Source organism: Bos indicus, chromosome 11 (assembly GCF_029378745.1).
Source record: "Bos indicus isolate NIAB-ARS_2022 breed Sahiwal x Tharparkar chromosome 11, NIAB-ARS_B.indTharparkar_mat_pri_1.0, whole genome shotgun sequence".
NCBI classification, from domain to species: Eukaryota; Metazoa; Chordata; class Mammalia; order Artiodactyla; family Bovidae; genus Bos; species Bos indicus.
In genome coordinates, this window is record NC_091770.1 from 103,002,167 (window position 1) to 103,019,390 (window position 17,224).

Below are 17,224 nucleotides of genomic sequence, written 5' to 3' on the forward strand. Positions count from 1 at the left end.
TTCGATCCCTGGTCAGGAATCTAGACGTCCCACGCCACAGCAAAGAGTTCACACGCTCAGAACTAAAGATTCCGCATGCTGCAACTAAGACCCAGCACAGCCAGAGAAATCTTTTTTCAAAAAATGAAGAGCATGTCAGCAACCATAAGCAGGATCCAAAGGCCTGATGCGCACTGAACTGGAGCCTCGTGGAGAGAAGGGAGCGACACAGGCCAACACACACACACCCCAAAGAAATGACCAGAACACTTTAAAGAAATAACGGAGAAACAAAAACCCAAACTTGATAAAGGACAATGTTTGGATTCTAGACACTCGACAAACTCCAAGCAATGCAAACCACTGTCAGGCCCCCTGAAACTCAAAGGTAGCATCACGCAGGAAACTCTGGCTTCGCTTTTCCTCCGAGATGACGGAGGACGGAGGATGAGAAACCGTCCCTGGAAAGTGCCGATGGGGTAAACAGACCTTGAGCCAGAGTTCTAACCCAGGAAGTGTCCACTTCTCCAAGGAACAGGGCCCCGCGATGGAGGCCGTCGGCTCTCGCCCGTCCCCCAGGGCCGCAAGCTGGAATCCGGGAGTGAGGCTCCAGAGGCCTCTCTGAAGGCCTTGCTACAAAGCCAACAGCGAAAAACAAACCGCCCAGTTTGAAATCAGGCAGCAGGTGGGAACAGACACTTCACAACAGGAGGCAGACGAATGGCCAACAAGCCCGTGAGAAGGTGCCTGCCATCACTAGTCACCAGAGAGGTTAATCCAAGCCAAGGTGTCCTCCGACGTCACACCCACTGGAACAGCTAAAATTAAGGGCTGACTCACCCCGTCTCCGCAAGGATGCAAAATGAGCATTCTGGAGTGCTGTCGGTGGGGATACCAAATGGTACAGCCATTCTGCGAAAAGCTTTTGTAGTTTTTAATAGAAGCACACCTGCTCAGGATCCAGCGATTCTACTCTTTAAATATTTAATTAACTATCTAGTCATTCCTTTAGTATTGAATGTTTGTTTAGTATGCAACACTAAATATTCAGTTTTGGTCCACAAATAAATGGAGTTGTAAGTCACTAAAGGACTTCCAGATTGAGGGCGGGAGGAGAAGGCGGTGACAGAGGATGAGATGGTTAGATGGCATCACTGACTCAGTGGATATTAATTTGAGCAAACTCGGGAAGATGGTGAAAGACAGGGAAGCCTGGCATGCTGCAGTCTGTGGGGCTGCAAAGAGCTGGACACGACTGAGCGACTGAACAACACCAGAGGACTTCTACGGGCGAGAGTCAAAGGCCACAAGGAACCCAAATGTCCACTGACAGCAAGATGATCCGAGCAACAGCACAGGACTGCTGCTCAGCAGTGAGGATGGCCTGACCACAGCTCTGTGTGACGAAGAGGAACATGGGTGTGCCCACGAACGCCACCCACACTGGAAAGGAAGACATAAAATTACCTGTTTGCAGATAACACAATCTTTTTTTTTTTTATGGTATATTTCTCCATCTATTAGTGTCCTCTTTGATTTCTTTCACCAGTGTTTTATAGTTTTCTATATATAGGTCTTTAGTTTCTTTAGGTAGATATATTCCTAAGTATTTTATTCTTTTCGTTGCAATGGTTAATGGAATTGTTTCCTTAATTTCTCTTTCTGTTTTCTCATTATTAGTGTATAGGAATGCAAGGGATTTCTGTATGTTGATTTTATATCCTGCAACTTTACTATAGTCATTGATTAGTTCTAGTAATTTTCTGGTGGAGTCTTTAGGGTTTTCTATGTAGAAGATCATGTCATCTGCAAATAGTGAGAGTTTTACTTCTTCTTTTCCAATTTGGATTCCTTTTATTTCTTTTTCTGCTCTGATTGCTGTGGCCAAAACTTCCAAAACTATGTTGAATAGTAATGGTGAAAGTGGGCACCCTTGTCTTGTTCCTGACTTTAGAGGAAATGCTTTCAATTTTTCACCATTGAGGATAATGTTTGCTGTGGGTTTGTCATATATAGCTTTTATTATGTTGAGGTATGTTCCTTCTATTCCTGCTTTCTGGAGAGTTTTTCTCATAAATGGATGTTGAATTTTGTCAAAGGCTTTCTCTGCATCTATTGAGATAATCATATGGCTTTTATTTTTCAATTTGTTAATGTGGTGTATTACATTGATTGATTTGCAGATATTGAAGAATCCTTGCATCCCTGGGATAAAGCCCACTTGGTCATGGTGTATGATCTTTTTAATGTGTTGTTGGATTCTGATTGCTAGAATTTTGTTTAGGATTTTTGCATCTATGTTCATCAGTGATATTGGCCTGTAGTTTTCTTTTTTTGTGGGATCTTTGTCAGGTTTTGGTATTAGGGTGATGGTGGCCTCATAGAATGAGTTTGGAAGTTTACCTTCCTCTGCAATTTTCTGGAAGAGTTTGAGCAGGATAGGTGTTAGCTCTTCTCTAAATTTTTGGTAGAATTCAGCTGTGAAGCCGTCTGGACCTGGGCTTTTGTTTGCTGGAAGATTTTTGATTACAGTTTCAATTTCCATGCTTGTGATGGGTCTGTTAAGGTTTTCTATTTCTTCCTGGTCCAGTTTTGGAAAGTTGTACTTTTCTAAGAATTTGTCCATTTCTTCCTCGTTGTCCATTTTATTGGCATATAATTGTTGATAATAGTCTCTTATGATCCTTTGTATTTCTGTGTTGTCTGTTGTGATCTCTCCATTTTCGTTTCTAATTTTATTGATTTGATTTTTCTCCCTTTGTTTCTTGATGAGTCTGGCTAATGGTTTGTCAATTTTATTTATCCTTTCAAAGAACCAGCTTTTGGCTTTGTTGATTTTTGCTATGGTCTCTTTTGTTTCTTTTGCATTTATTTCTGCTCTAATTTTTAAGATTTCTTTCCTTCTACTAACCCTGGGGTTCTTCATTTCTTCCTTTTCTAGTTGCTTTAGGTGTAGAGTTAGGTTATTTATTTGACTTTTTTCTTGTTTCTTGAGGTGTGCCTGTATTGCTATGAACTTTCCCCTTAGGACTGCTTTTACTGTGTCCCACAGGTTTTGGGTTGTTGTGTTTTCATTTTCATTCGTTTCTATGCAAATTTTGATTTCTTTTTTGATTTCTTCTGTGATTTGTTGGTTATTCAGCAGCGTGTTGTTCAGCCTCCATATGTTGGAATTTTTAATAGTTTTTCTCCTGTAATTGAGATCTAATCTTACTGCATTGTGGTCAGAAAAGATGCTTGGAATGATTTCTATTTTTTTGAATTTACCAAGGCTAGCTTTATGGCCCAGGATGTGATCTATCCTGGAGAAGGTTCCATGTGCGCTTGAGAAAAAGGTGAAATTCATTGTTTTGGGATGAAATGTCCTATAGATATCAATTAGGTCTAACTGGTCTATTGTATCGTTTAAAGTTTGTGTTTCCTTGTTAATTTTCTGTTTAGTTGATCTATCCATAGGTGTGAGTGGGGTATTAAAGTCTCCCACTATTATTGTGTTATTGTTAATTTCTCCTTTCATACTTGTTAGCATTTGTCTTACATACTGTGGTGCTCCCGTGTTGGGTGCATATATATTTATAATTGTTATATCTTCTTCTTGGATTGATCCTTTGATCATTATGTAGTGACCTTCTTTGTCTCTTTTCACAGCCTTTGTTTTAAAGTCTATTTTATCTGATATGAGTATTGCTACTCCTGCTTTCTTTTGGTCCCTATTTGCATGGAAAATCTTTTTCCAGCCCTTCACTTTCAGTCTGTATGTGTCCCCTGTTTTGAGGTGGGTCTCCTGTAGACAACATATGTAGGGGTCTTGTTTTTGCATCCATTCAGCCAGTCTTTGTCTTTTGGTTGGGGCATTCAATCCATTTACGTTTAAGGTAATTACTGATAAGTATGATCCCGTTGCCATTTACTTTATTGTTTGGGGTTCGAATTTATACACCATTTTTGTGTTTCCTGTCTAGAGAATATCCTTTAGTAGTTGTTGGAGAGCTGGTTTGGTGGTGCTGAATTCTCTCAGCTTTTGCTTGTCTGTAAAGTTTTTGATTTCTCCTTCATATTTGAATGAGATCCTTGCTGGGTACAGTAATCTGGGCTGTAGGTTATTTTCTTTCATCATTTTAAGTATGTCTTGCCATTCCCTCCTGGCTTGAAGAGTTTCTATTGAAAGATCAGCTGTTATCCTTATGGGAATTCCCTTGTGTGTTATTTGTTGTTTTTCCCTTGCTGCTTTTAATATTTGTTCTTTGTGTTTGATCTTTGTTAATTTGATTAATATGTGTCTTGGGGTGTTTCACCTTGGGTTTATCCTGTTTGGGATTCTCTGGGTTTCTTGGACTTGGGTGATTATTTCCTTCCCCAGTTTAGGGAAGTTTTCAACTATTATCTCCTCAAGTATTTTCTCATGGTCTTTCTTTTTGTCTTCTTCTTCTGGAACCCCTATGATTCGAATGTTGTAGCATTTAATATTGTCCTGGAGGTCTCTGAGATTGTCCTCATTTCTTTTAATTCGTTTTTCTTTTATTCTCTCTGATTCATTTATTTCTACCATTCTATCTTCTAATTCACTAATCCTATCTTCTGCCTCTGTTATTCTACTATTTGTTGCCTCCAGAGTGTTTTTAATTTCATTTATTGCATTATTCATTATATATTGACTCTTTTTTATTTCTTCTAGGTCCTTGTTAAACCTTTCTTGCATCTTCTCAATCCTTGTCTCCAAGCTATTTATCTGTGATTCCATTTTAATTTCAAGATTTTGGATCAATTTCACTATCATTATTCGGAATTCTTTATCAGGTAGATTCCCTATCTCTTCCTCTTTTGTTTGGTTTAGTGGGCATTTATCCTGTTCCTTTATCTGCTGGCTATTCCTCTGTCTCTTCATCTTGTTTAAATTGCTGAGTTTGGGGTGTCCTTTCTGTATTCTGGCAGTTTGTGGAGTTCTCTTTATTGTGGCTTTTCCTCGCTGTGTGTGGGTTTGTACAGGTGGCTTGTCAAGGTTTCCTGATTAGGGAAGCTTGTGTCGGTGTTCTGATGGGTGGAGCTGTATTTCTTCTCTTTGTTCAGTCGCACTGTGGGGAGGGAGGGAGGGATGCTGCAAACAAATAACACTGGCGAGCGCTCGCAGTGCCTCAGCCACATTGGGTCTGCCCCCGCTCACGGCGCGTGTAGCCTCCCTGCCCACACTGCTCGGGCTCTAGGTTGTTCCGCCGGGAACAATCCGAGGCTGGCCCTGGGTTGCATGTACCTCCCAGGTCCAAGCCGCTCAGGTTCAGGCACTCGGGTAGTCCTCAGAGGCTCAGACTCAGTTGGGCCTGAGTTTTGTGCTCTTCCCAGGTCCGAGCAGCTCAAGTGATGAGGTGTTTGGCGAGCGCCAATGCTGCGACTTATCACCTCCCCGCCACTCGGTTATCTGGGTGTAAAACCGGCGCACCTTCTCAGGCAGATGTTAACCGTCCAGACCCCCAAGAAGTTTTAGTTAGCAAAGAAGCCTGCTTACAGTTTTATAGATAATGTCTCTCTGGGGCTGCGATTGCCCCCTTCCGGCTCTGGCTGCCTGTCACCGGAGGGGGAAGGTCTGCAGCCGGCTATCTCTGTTCAATTCTTTGTTCCGTGCGCGGGCCTGGCGGTGTCTTAGCTTGGGGCTGGCTTTTCGCGTGGTAGATATCCCACAGTCTGGTTTGCTAGCCCAAATTATTTCGCTCAGATAGTGCTCAGGGTATTCAGGCCAGATTCTTACTCTAAGCGATGCAGCCCGCGCTGCGCCTCCCTGCCCAGCCCCCGCTTGCTAATGGCGCGTGCAGGCGTCTGCGCTGCTTCTCCGCTGGGGGAGTTACCGTAGGACTCGCAATCTTCAAGTTTTAATTATTTATTTTTTCTTCCTGTTATGTTGCCCTCTGTGCTTCCAAAGCTCAGCACAGATTCGGCAGTGAGAAGGTTTCCTGGTGTTTGGAAACTTCTCTCTTTTTAAGACTCCCTTCCCGGGACGGAACTCCATCCCTCCCTCTTTTGTCTCTTTTTTTGTCTTTTATATTTTTTCCTACCTCCTTTCAAAGAGTTGGATTGCTTTTCTGGGTGCCTGATGTCCTCTGCCGGCATTCAGAAGTTGTTTTGTGGAATTTACTCGACGTTTAAATGCTCTTTTGATGAATTTCTGGGGGAGAAAGTGTTCTCCCCGTCCTACTCCTCCGCCATCTTGGCTCCTCCCTCTCGGATGTTGGCCCAGATAACACAATCTTATGTGCAGAAAAGCCTTAAAGATCCTACCAAAAAAGAATTGAGTACTAAGAAAAGAATTCAGCAAACTTGCAGGACACAAGGTCAGCACATAAAAATCCGCTCTGTTTCTGTACACGGACAATAAAGAAAATTTGCAAACGAAATTGTGAAGACAATTCCATTTACAATAGCATCAAGAAGAGTGAAACACTTAGAAATAAACTTAACCAAGGAGGCAAAGACTAGGACACTGAAAAACAATGCTGAAAGAAATTCAAGATGCAAACAAATGGAAACACGTGCTAGGTTTGAGGATTGGAAGACTTCACATTGTGAAGATGTCAGTACCGCCCAAGCCTTCAACAGTTCATTGCAACCCCTATCAAAATCCTAAAGTTTCTTTTTCTTTTTTTCAGAAATAGAAAAACCCATTATAAAACCCATATAGATCCCAAGAAATAGAAAAGCCCGTTTAAAAATTCTTATGAGAACTCCAGGGATGCCAAATAGCCAAAACCACCTTGGAAAGCAGGGCAAAGTGGAAGACTCACACTTCCTGGTTTCAAAACCTACTACAAAGTTACAGTCATCAAAAGAGTGTGGCACTGCACAAAGACAGACTACAGAGTAATGCGGTAGAGCAGAGGGATCAGAATCTAACCCTCACTTCTATGGTCAAAGGCACTGCATAAAGACAGATTACAGACCAATGCGGCAGAGCAGAGGGGTCAGAATCAAACCCTCACTTCTATGGTCAAATGTGTTTTGACCAGGGTGCCAAGACCACTCAACAGAGAAAGAACAGTCATTTCACCAAACAGTGTTGGGAAAACTGGATCTCCACATGCAAAAGGATAAAGGTGGACCCTTACCTTACATACGTACAAAAGTTAACTCAAAACGGCTCAAATCGAAGAGCTAAACTGTAAACCTCTTACCACGTCCACCACTTCTAACGGGATGGCTCCGTGGCATCAAGCACGTTCACATCGCTGCACACTGGGTGCTAAGACGCAGGGAGAGCTTCGTAACTGCGGGTCACGCCAAGGTTTCTTGAATATGAAACCAAAAGCACAGATGATAGAAAAAAAAAAAAAAAAAACTGAACTATGTTAACAAGGAAACACAGAATGGGAGACAACTTTCGCAAATTCTGTATCTGATAAGAGACCAATATCCAGAATACATAAAGGTCTTTTCCAACTCAGCAAAAGACGCTTACTCCTTGGAAGGAGTTATGACCAACCTAGACAGCATATTCAAAAGCAGAGACATTACTTTGCCAACAAAGGTCCGTCTAGTCAAGGCTATGGTTTTTCCTGTGGTCATGTATGGATGCGAGAGTTGGACTGTGAAGAAGGCTGAGTGCTGAAGAGTTGATGCTTTTGAACTGTGGTGTTGGAGAAGACTCTTGAGAGTCCCTTGGACTGCAAGGAGATCCAACCAGTCCATTCTGAAGGAGATCAGCCCTGGGTGTTCTTTGGAAGGAATGATGCTAAAGCTGAAACTCCCGTACTTTGGCCACCTCATGTGAAGAGTTGACTCATTGGAAAAGACTCTGATGCTGGGAGGGATTGGGGGCAGGAGGAGAAGGGGACGACAGAGGATGAGGTGGCTGGATGGCATCACTGACTCGATGGATGTGAGTCTGAGTGAACTCTGGGAGTTGGTGATGGACAGGGAGGCCTGGCGTGCTGCGATTCATGGGGTCGCAAAGAGTCAGACACGACTGAGCGACTGATCTGATCTGATCTGAACAGCAACAGCAACATTTAAAAATGGGCAAAGGACTTGAATAGACATTTTCCCCAAGAAGACATACAAATGGCCAATAAGTACTTTTAAAAAAAAGGGTCAAGATCAATAATCATTATGGAAATTGAAATCAAGCTATCACTGCACACCCATTAGGGTGGCTGTTATAAAAACAAGCGTTGACGACAACGTGGAGAAAACTAGAACCCTCCTGTCAGTGGAAGTGAAAACCAGTGCAGCCGCCACGGGGCGCAGTATGGCAGTTTCACAAATAAACACAAGAGCTTTTAATTGATCCAGCTATTACATATCTAAGCACACACCCCAAATAATGGAAAGCAGGAACCCAAAAAGATATTTGCCCACCCAGGTTCATAGCAGCACTGGTCACGTCAACCAAAAGGTGGCAACAACCCAGATGGCCACAGACAGACAGGTGAACCCATGTTGCATGTAACAATATTTATTCATAAAATATTCACAATGGAATATCATTCAGACATAAAAAGTGAGAAACTCTGACACAGGCTTCTTTACCGTCTGAACCACCAGGGCCTGTAAGAGGTCCCTCAGTTCAGTTCAGTCGCTCAGTCGTGTCCGACTCTGAAACCCCGTGGACTGCAGCACGCCAGGCCTCCCTGTCCATCACCAACATCACCGGAGTTCACCCAAACTCATGTCCATCGAGTTGGTAACGATATCCAACCATCTCATCCTCTGTCATTCTCTTCTCCTCCCGCCTTTAATCTCTCCCAGCATCAGGGTCTTTTCAAATGAGCATCAGGTGGCCAAAGTATTGGAGTTTCAGCTTCAGCATCAGTGCTTGCAATGAATATTCAGGACTGATTTCCTTTCGGATGGACTGGTTGGAATTCCTTGCAGTCCAAGAGGTCCCTAGAGGAGTCAAATCCATAGAGACAAGTGTAGACGGTGGAGCCCAGCGGCTGGGGGAAGAGAGAAGAGACAGTTTTTTGTGGGGACACAGGGTCAGTCTGAGGAGATAAGAAAGTTCTGGGGAGCTAAGAAAGTTCTGGGAGATGGATGTGGTGGTGGTTATACAATGATGTGAGTGTGCCTGATACCCTAGATCTGCAACCTTCATTGTAAAGCAATTATCCTCCAATTTAAAAATACATATATATATTTAAAAAGCGGTTGAGACAGTAAACTCTACATTAGGTATGTCGTATCATAATGAAAATGAATTTAAAAGTAATGTGGATGAGTCTCACAAACATAATATTCCACACAGAATAACTGGACACAAAAAGATATGCCCTGTGATACTGCTTTTGTGGATTTCAAATACATGTAAAATCAAAGTATGAGAGACTCCACCACATATGAGAGCCATTCCAACAGCCGCGCCGGGGACCCCGGGAAGCCATATGCATCCTGGTGACAGGAGTCTCTATGCAAAAGCCAGGTCTTCACTTCCTGGTCTAAGGTCCACTGGGTCAGTGGCTTGGCCACCTGCACGCTTGCCACACTCACACCCACACCACTGGAGGACACAGCAAGGTCCGAGGCAACCAAAGGCTCCTACTGGGAGGACGTGAGCAACGCGGGCGAACCAGCCCTCCGGAAACAGCCCACTGGAGCGGAGATGCCTGCAGACACAAGACCAGCCTCACGCACGGGCCAGGGCCAGCGGGCAGCCTGGGGCCAGCACGCACGGCTGGATGAGACGCATGCAGGACACCTGAGTCTCCATCCTGCCAACCTGCGAGGTGGAGGCTGAGGGAGCCCTGGGTTTGGACCTCAGGGCCGCCAGGCTGGGGGCCTGCAGGGTCACTTGAACAAACACCCGTGGAAGGCCCGCGGCCAGCCCCCGGACAGGCTGGTCTCCTTCTGACCACCTGTCCAGGGGCGGCTGCCGTGCTGCTGCAGAGCTGGCTGTGGTATTAAACAGCTACCCACGGGCTGGCATTTTCAGGGCTACCCTGGCTTCCGTGGTCTCTGTGGTAGCTGAGCAAGTTGGGCACTCTTGACATGAATGCCCGCATGTGGCTGAGGTCACCTAGGCCCTGGGACAAAGAGAAAGCTGTCTGCCACGTGGGCAAGGACACAGGGGTGCAGGGGCCTCAGACAGGTCTGTTTCAGGAGGCGGCCTCCACAAGAGCTTTTGTTCCTGCGGAAAATTTGCATCTCAGGAAGCTGTTGTGACCCTGCCAAGGGGCCTGCCCGGGGCCCTGGGCAACGTGATGTGGAGCGGTCAGGAGCTGACGTCTGGAAGCACGTGGCCTCATCAGGAGACCTGCCTGAACTGGAAACACAGAGGCAGCCAGCTGAGCCCTGGCCACCTGCGGAGAACACCCTGGGGCCTGGGGAGCACAGGGAGGGCAGCGCCGGAGGAGGGGGCCACAACCGGACCGACCTACCACCAGCACTCCGGGCGCGACCTCGCGTGACCTGCCAAGCCTCACCCCACATCTGGGAAAACAGGCAGGGATGCGGTGAGCCCAGCACACGGCACTCCGGCCCCTCCGCGGCCCCTCCGGTGCCGGCGTGCTGGCTCAGGCCCCCCTCACAGCACCGCACTCCACAGGCCCAAGCGGGCTCAGCCCCGATGCCCCACACGTGGACCGTGACTTGGGCTCCCGGCAGTCACCGACCACTCCCAGCTTCCCCCATCGGCAGCCTCTTTAAGCCTCCCTCACGCACGCTGGTCCCCACCGGACTTTGTCATTCAACCTAAGAGAGTGCCCCAACAGGAGAGCTGCTGGGCTCCCCGTGTTCGCTGGAGTGTGAGTTTGAGGGTTCCCTCCTCACGGATGGATGTGTCCTTGCCAAGAGGAGGTCACAGCCTAGTGGTGGGCAAAGGACCCTGGGACCACAGCCCCCTCCCCAGTAAGTGGAGCCTTCCAGCCCCTGAAGGGCAGCAGAACCCGCCCCCTCCTAGCTCTGCGGAGAGCCTCCAAGCAGGCCATGCTCAAGGGCAGGACCTGTGACCAGAGACGGCGTGAGTCCTGGGTGGCACTGGGCACCTCTACCATGACACCAGCGAGTAGTGATCCGTGGTGGCCGCCAAGTTCAAGGAGCAGGGTGGGCAGCACAGAGGGGCGGGGGAGGCAAGCTGGACCGAGGGTGCTGGCCGACGGCTGGTCAGCTCCAGGACAGCCAGCTGCCTGCCACCGAGGCCTGGCCGCGCTGGCCCGAGCTGAGGGATGGGTGGGCCTGGGAGATGGTGCAGCCCCAGGGTGCCGGGGTCCCGCTGGGCCTGGCACAGCCTGCTGTGTCCTGGGGCCAGGCAAGCAGGACCCCCTGGGGTCGGGGGAAGGAGAGTGGATCACCTTGAGAGATGGGGGATTGTGCTGAGGCCTCCCCAACTCACAGAATTAGCCAGTAATCACCGGCTGGCTGATTTTCTAAACTCACCCCCAGACACACAATTGCAGCCAACAAGATACGCAATCAGCCTCGCTGATTTGGTTCAGCGAGGGCCAGAGAAGTGGAGGGGGCGGAAAGCAAGCAGTTTCGTGGACCCCAGCTCCTCGGCTCCAGCGGTCTTGACCAGGCCAGGCAACAGCCTGGGTTCTCCCCTCCGTGGGGGGGCTTTCTCTCTACTCCCCCCAGGCAGCTGCAGCGAGAGAGGCCAGGTCCCAGCCACCAGCCCGGGGTGGGGTGGTGGGTCGTCTAAAGCGTTCAACGCAGCAGCTTTGTGTGTGCAGCCCCAGGGCCCAGGGCGGGTGCAGATTTGGCGGGCGCTGCCCTTCCTGCCATGCTCCTCCCACAACAGCCCAGGCACTGCTGTCAACCCTGGCCCAGGACCATTTCTAGCACCGGGTCCAGCCCCCCGTCCCCAGCCATGGGATCGAGGCAGCACAAGCCTACCACCTGGGGCAGGGTCCTATCCCTCACCTTCTAAGCGTCCAAGTAAGACGTCTAAGGGTCAGGGTGCGTCCACCTGTCCCCCTGGGGCCTCAGTCAGGCTTCTGAAAGAGCTGAGCCCCTGTCCCATCCCCCTGCCTCCCTCCTGGGGTGTTGGGTTAAGGCTGCCCAGAGCTCAGATAGGGTTCCTCCAGGTGGGCCCAGAACCCGGAGTCTCCAGAAAGGGACACGCAGAGGCCAGAGAGGAGTGAGCCCCTGACCAGCCTGGCTCAAAGATTGGCACCACCTTCACAGTGGCTGAAAGGTAGCGGGACTCAGACAGGGTCACCCTGCCATACCAGAGTGGAGGGGCACTCCTCCCAGGAACCCAGTGCTTCCCAGATCCCGGGGCGGACGGGAACAGCTAGGAGTTCAAGCGTTAAAAGCCAGGCAGCCTCTGCCCCGGACCCCCAACAGGCCCCGTGAGGGGAGCACCGAGGCCCCCACCTCGAAGACAGAGGTCCGTCCTACCCCGGCACCTCCTGGCCTAGAGACAGGCCTCCCCGATGGATGTCTCTGGAGCTCCTGGGACCAGTATTGCAGGGGCAGACAGTCCCACACCCACCTCTCGGGGAGCAGGCCCAGGACACAGGAGTCTCAGTCCAGGGAGCCCCTGCCCCCGCCAGCCCCAGCGCCGTTATTTAGAGATCGCACAGGCCGGGAACCTCACAGAAACAAACCCAGGCAGGCGCCCGCACTGTGAACGGAACTGGTGCCACGTGCCCAGTGAATCGCATCAACTGCACAAAAGCTACACAAGTTTTGCTTCCTCCAGGAAATCGCTCTCCTCTTTAATCCTCAGCCTCCGCTCCCCACCAGCCTTCGCTGGAATTAGACCACAGCTGCAGCCCAAACCCAGAATAAAACCCCACCCGAGTGTGTGGCACGTGCTGCCGAAAAGGTCCCGTTCCCCTGGTCTCAGCAGGCGAAGAAATCGGGGAAGATGCTGTCCACCTCATCCCGCAGGACTGGGCTGGAGCAGCTCCCATCCGAGCCCCACGGCTCCAGGGGCCCGTCCGGGGACTCCTCCTGGGGGCCAGACTCGGGGTCTCCCAGGAAGCCCGGCTCGAGCCTGTCCAGCGGGCTGTTCCTGGTGGCTACCCGAGAAGGGGCGCCGCTGCCTCTGCCCTCCAGGGACCCTGGAAGCAGATGGGACGTGTCAGCAGAGCAGACAAGGACCCCAGGACCCATGGTGGGCAGGGTAGGGTCAGCGTAGAGAAGATGACACCCTTCCCCCCACCCATCTGTCCCACCCCACCAAGAAGTCCCCTGCTCATCCTCAGAAGGGCCCCTGACCAGGTGGGTGGGCCCACTCCTGCTGGCCCTGCTCAAGACCCCTGGGAGGGCCAGAACCAGGGAGGTGCACCCCCTCCACGCCAGATCCTGCACACGCTCGACTCACCCCGCACCCACGTGCCTCTGTGGGCACGAGTTCTTGGGGGAAAGCTCTGAAGCCGACTTGCAGCCACTGACACCCAGCACTCACACACTCTCACCCACAGATGCCCACCGCCGATCAGCATGCACCTCACCTGCCATCCCCCCCACCGACCCAGGGGTCCCCAAAAACACCAGCAGAGAAGGGAACGAGAACTCAGATGCAGACACTGGAACCTTGGCATCACTCGGCAAGCTGGGGCCCATCTCCCCACGGTCCCAGCTGCCTGCCCCCAGCCCTGCCTGAGGACCAACCCAGGCTCCAAGTTGGGGGTGGTAGGAAAGCGGTCCACTCACCCAACCACCAGTCAGGCCCAGGGCTCAGCAGAACGGACGCACCATCTGCCACGTCACATCCCGACACAGACCTGGACAGGACGAGAAGGAAGCCCCACCCCGGTCGTCCCAGGTGGACCCTGGGCCTTGCACCTCGAGAGGAGGGCGTGGGCCCGGAAAGGCAGCTTACTGATGGGCTGCTCCCTCCCGCCGGACCCTGCCCACCCAGCCCGCTGCCAGCTCCTCTCCAGCCCCCCGAGAGCTCTCAGCCCACGCCCCAGCTGGTGGAACTCACAAAACACAAACTCATTTACCATCAGCCAAAACAGACGACAATTAGGGAGACAGTAGTGTTTCCCAACACACACACACTACAAAGCCACACGGCAGAGTCTGGCCACCCGGGCACAGCAAGGACGGGACGGGCAGAGACCTCCTGGGCAGCGGGTCCGGGCAGCTGGGGCCGGGGTCGGGGGTCTGGGAGGAGGCCTTGGCAGCTCATGCACACGCACCCGGGCACCCACCTGGAGTCCGGCATCAGGGCCTTGTCAGCCCCCGTAGTGGGGCGCCCCGCCTGGCCCAGGCAGCTCCGGGGCTCCTCACTCACCAGTGGGGAAGGGGACTGCTGCGAGCGGACCGGCCACAGAGGGGACGGCCTCAGGACCTTGGGGGGTCTCGGGCCTGGGGACTGGGGGACGAGGCTGGGCGACTCTACGAGGGAAGCAAGGAGTGGGTAAAGAAGAATGACCCCCCCTCAATGAAGACCGCAGCCCCTGCCCATTGCGTCCCGCACAGGGAATGCCTGAGGCTCGGGAACCTGGTGCCAACAGGCAACCAGGAGAAGGTAAGGGTCCAGAGCTGAAGCACTCCACACCTGAGGCCAGGGAGGCCGCCTGCAGGACGTGGCCGCTCGGCCTCAGGCCAAACAGGTGCGGCTCAGACCCCAGGACCCTCACGCTCCACCGCCTCCTCTATCTCCAGGACCCGTCTACCCTGCTGTGTGACTCCTCCATCCCCACACCCCGTGTACAGCTCTCAACTTTCCCTGGAGGCCCAGCTCTGCTTGGAGAAGAAAACGGTAACCCACTCCAGTATTCTCGTCTGGAGAATCCTACGGACAGAGGAGCCTGGAGGGCTACAGTCCATGGCGTCGCGAGAGTCGGACACGACTCAGCGACTAAACCACCACCAGCTCTCCTGCCGGCCCTGACCACAGCAGGACCCCTCCCCGCCTGGGTGGGCACGCACAGTCTCGCCTCCTGCGGCACTCGGGAGCGGCAGTCATGGTCCGGGGAGCCACCCACAGCTGGGTGTCCAGCACAAGGGGGACGTGGTCATCGTGGCGGCCTCATGCACCTGGCTGTGGACAGCACGAGGGGAGGACGGGGACCCACTCACACTCACCAGGCAGCGCTGGTGGCCTGTCCAGCATGTCGGCCACCCCCGACAGGGCCTCACCCTCGTCCACAGCCGCAGCCTCACAGCTCGGGGGGGCCTGATGACTGCGTGGTGTGCAAAGACAAAAGGAGAGCCTCTGAGTGGTCTGCACGCACCCCCCCCACCATGGCCCCCGGCCCCACGGGGACACTGACATCACACTGGATGTTCCCACGCCGGCGTCCGGGGCGCCTGCCGGGGCCTGACTCGCCAGGGCCAGCTGCAGGACATCCGTCTGCCATGCGAGCCACGGCTCCTTGGAGGAAGTGAGAGCCTGAAGCGGAGACAAACAGCAGAAATGCAGCCGAGACTGTCAACCGGAAACCACGCACGGAAGGCAGGCTGTGGTCGGCCCTGGACAGCCCGCCTGGGGTCGCAGAGATCCACCCTGAGCGCAGACCCTGTGCTCCGGACTGGGCGGAGGGAGGCTGAAGTTGGTGCCCCCCCGGGGGAGGGGGGTACTTTTACCTATGCCAGCTTTGGCACCATGGGCGATGGCAAGGGATGTAAGTGGAAACCACAGTTCATCCCGAGTTCCCAAAGGAGGTGTGATACGCAAACGGAGATGTGTCTACGGGAAACAGCAGCCCTGGGCATGCGGGGCGGGGACGCCAGGGAAGCCAGGCCGCCCAGTGGTCGGAGCTGCCGGGGGACAGAGGGGGACTGGGAGCAGGGAGATGCCCGTGGCTCCTCCGCAGAGGGCTAACCCGGCGGTCACAGGACGACTCACAGCCTGCTGCTCCCAGCCGGGCACCAGGGTGCCTGCCAGCTGGAGGAACTGCACTGCCATCTCCAGGACCGAGGCCATGTCCTCCCGCCGGCCGTCAAACCGCGGCAGCAGACCCCGCAGGTGCTCACAGCTCAAGGAGATCCGCTTCCTGCTCGCAGAGAAGGGACCCCCGACTATAGGGTTGTCTGGCTTGGCCAGGAAACGAGAGGACAGCCCCAGAAAGCCTTGAGCCCTTCAGGAACCAGGTCAGAGCACTGCCCTGGCCCCAGGGGCCCTGGACCCCAGCTGCAGGCTTAGCAGGGCGTCTGCCACAGGCCACCACCAAGCCTAGACCACCACCCCTGCCTGGAGCGGGGACCGGCCCCAAACGTACAACCTCGAGTGGCCCTGAACTTCACGTCAAAGAAAGGGCTGCACTGGTGGCCCTCCCCCAGCACGAGGGCTATATTTACCTTGAGAACTCGCTACAGCGTGCCCTTACCAAACAGCTGTCTGAAACTAGGCGGCAGGCGCAGACCTGACCTCCTCGGACCCCCGCCCCCACCGCGCGGCCGCCACGACGGCCCCCACCTGCGCTCCCTCTCGCTGAGCACGTTCCGTGGCAGGTGGGAGCCGGGACCCTCCGCCACCGCAGGCCCCTTGGTCTGGCCCGAACCCTGGCCAGGGTGGTCCTCGCAGCAGACCTGGGTGCTCGATGGGAAAGGGCCACTGCCGCGAGAAAAGACACGAGCGCGGGGCTCTGTGACCCCAGAAAACGCCCCTAGCGCCCAGAAGCGGTGATGAACGTCTTAGAGGGGGTGGGCTCAGGACAAGGGCCTAGAACATGGCCCTGTAGGTCCTGCCTCTTGGCACCCCTCTGTCTTCCCCCCGCAACCTTCAAAGACCCGGGGGTCGGGGTGGGCCCCAAGCGGGCCCTGCTGGGTGGGGCTAGGACTCAGTTTCATTTCAATTGGAAAGAAGAGTCGGGCCCGGACCACCACCCGCCCCCCACCCGCCCAAGCATCCCTGGGCAAGGGCGTCCCAGCTGACCCCCTCCAGCAACCGCTCCCCAGTTCTCACCTGCATCCCCGGGAAACTCGCGGAACCCCAGCGCGGGGCTCAGGAGCCCGGGACGCCATGAGCGCGCGCACAGCTGCGGAAGAGAGCCGCAAGGCCCCGGACCCTGCCACGTGCGCCCCGCCCCACGCACGCCGTCCTCCCAGCCACGCCCCCTCACGTGCGTTCTACCCGCCCCCACGTGCTTCCCGCCGGGACGGAGCCTGCCCCGCCCCCGCGTGTTCTGCGCCACCTCCACCCTGCTGCCCTACTTCTGCCACCCTTCCTGCGGTGAGGTCCCTCTGTTGGAGAAATTGCCAGAAAGGCACACCTGGGTTAGTGCCCAAGATGGACAGTCCTCCCCCACCGCTTCCAGCTGGGCAGCCCAGCTTCCCACTGGAGTGGGGGTCTCCTCTCACCTGCCCACCGTGGGCACCCTCAGGTGCCAGTCCCGAGCTGGGGCTCTCCCCTGAAGGATCTCACAAC

The 17,224-nt window shown here is 53.1% G+C and overlaps 1 protein-coding gene across 1 annotated transcript; it reads right to left on the minus strand.

The window, feature by feature from the left end:
• Positions 1-12,539: 12,539 nt before the first annotated feature.
• Positions 12,540-16,881, minus strand: SOHLH1 (spermatogenesis and oogenesis specific basic helix-loop-helix 1). The gene is made up of 8 exons (XM_070798149.1): positions 16,763-16,881; positions 16,274-16,411; positions 15,704-15,851; positions 15,129-15,247; positions 14,941-15,038; positions 14,061-14,247; positions 13,558-13,628; positions 12,540-12,962 (listed from the first exon to the last, which is right to left on the minus strand). The coding sequence occupies exons 1-8, from the start codon at positions 16,819-16,821 to the stop codon at positions 12,742-12,744; spliced, it is 1,041 nt and encodes a 346-aa protein (XP_070654250.1). The 5' UTR covers positions 16,822-16,881; the 3' UTR covers positions 12,540-12,741.
• Positions 16,882-17,224: the final 343 nt, after the last annotated feature.

Coding starts and splice junctions, on each gene's coding strand:
- SOHLH1 (XM_070798149.1), bottom strand. CDS start 16,821: ATGGCGTCCCGGGCTCCTGAGCCCCGCGCTGGGGTTCCGCGAGTTTCC. Junction 16,412..16,762: donor CGAGTTTCCCGGGGATGCAG/GTGAGAACTGGG, acceptor TTCTCGCGGCAG/TGGCCCTTTCCCATCGAGCA. Junction 15,039..15,128: donor GTGGGAACATCCAGTGTGAT/GTCAGTGTCCCC, acceptor CACACCACGCAG/TCATCAGGCCCCCCCGAGCT.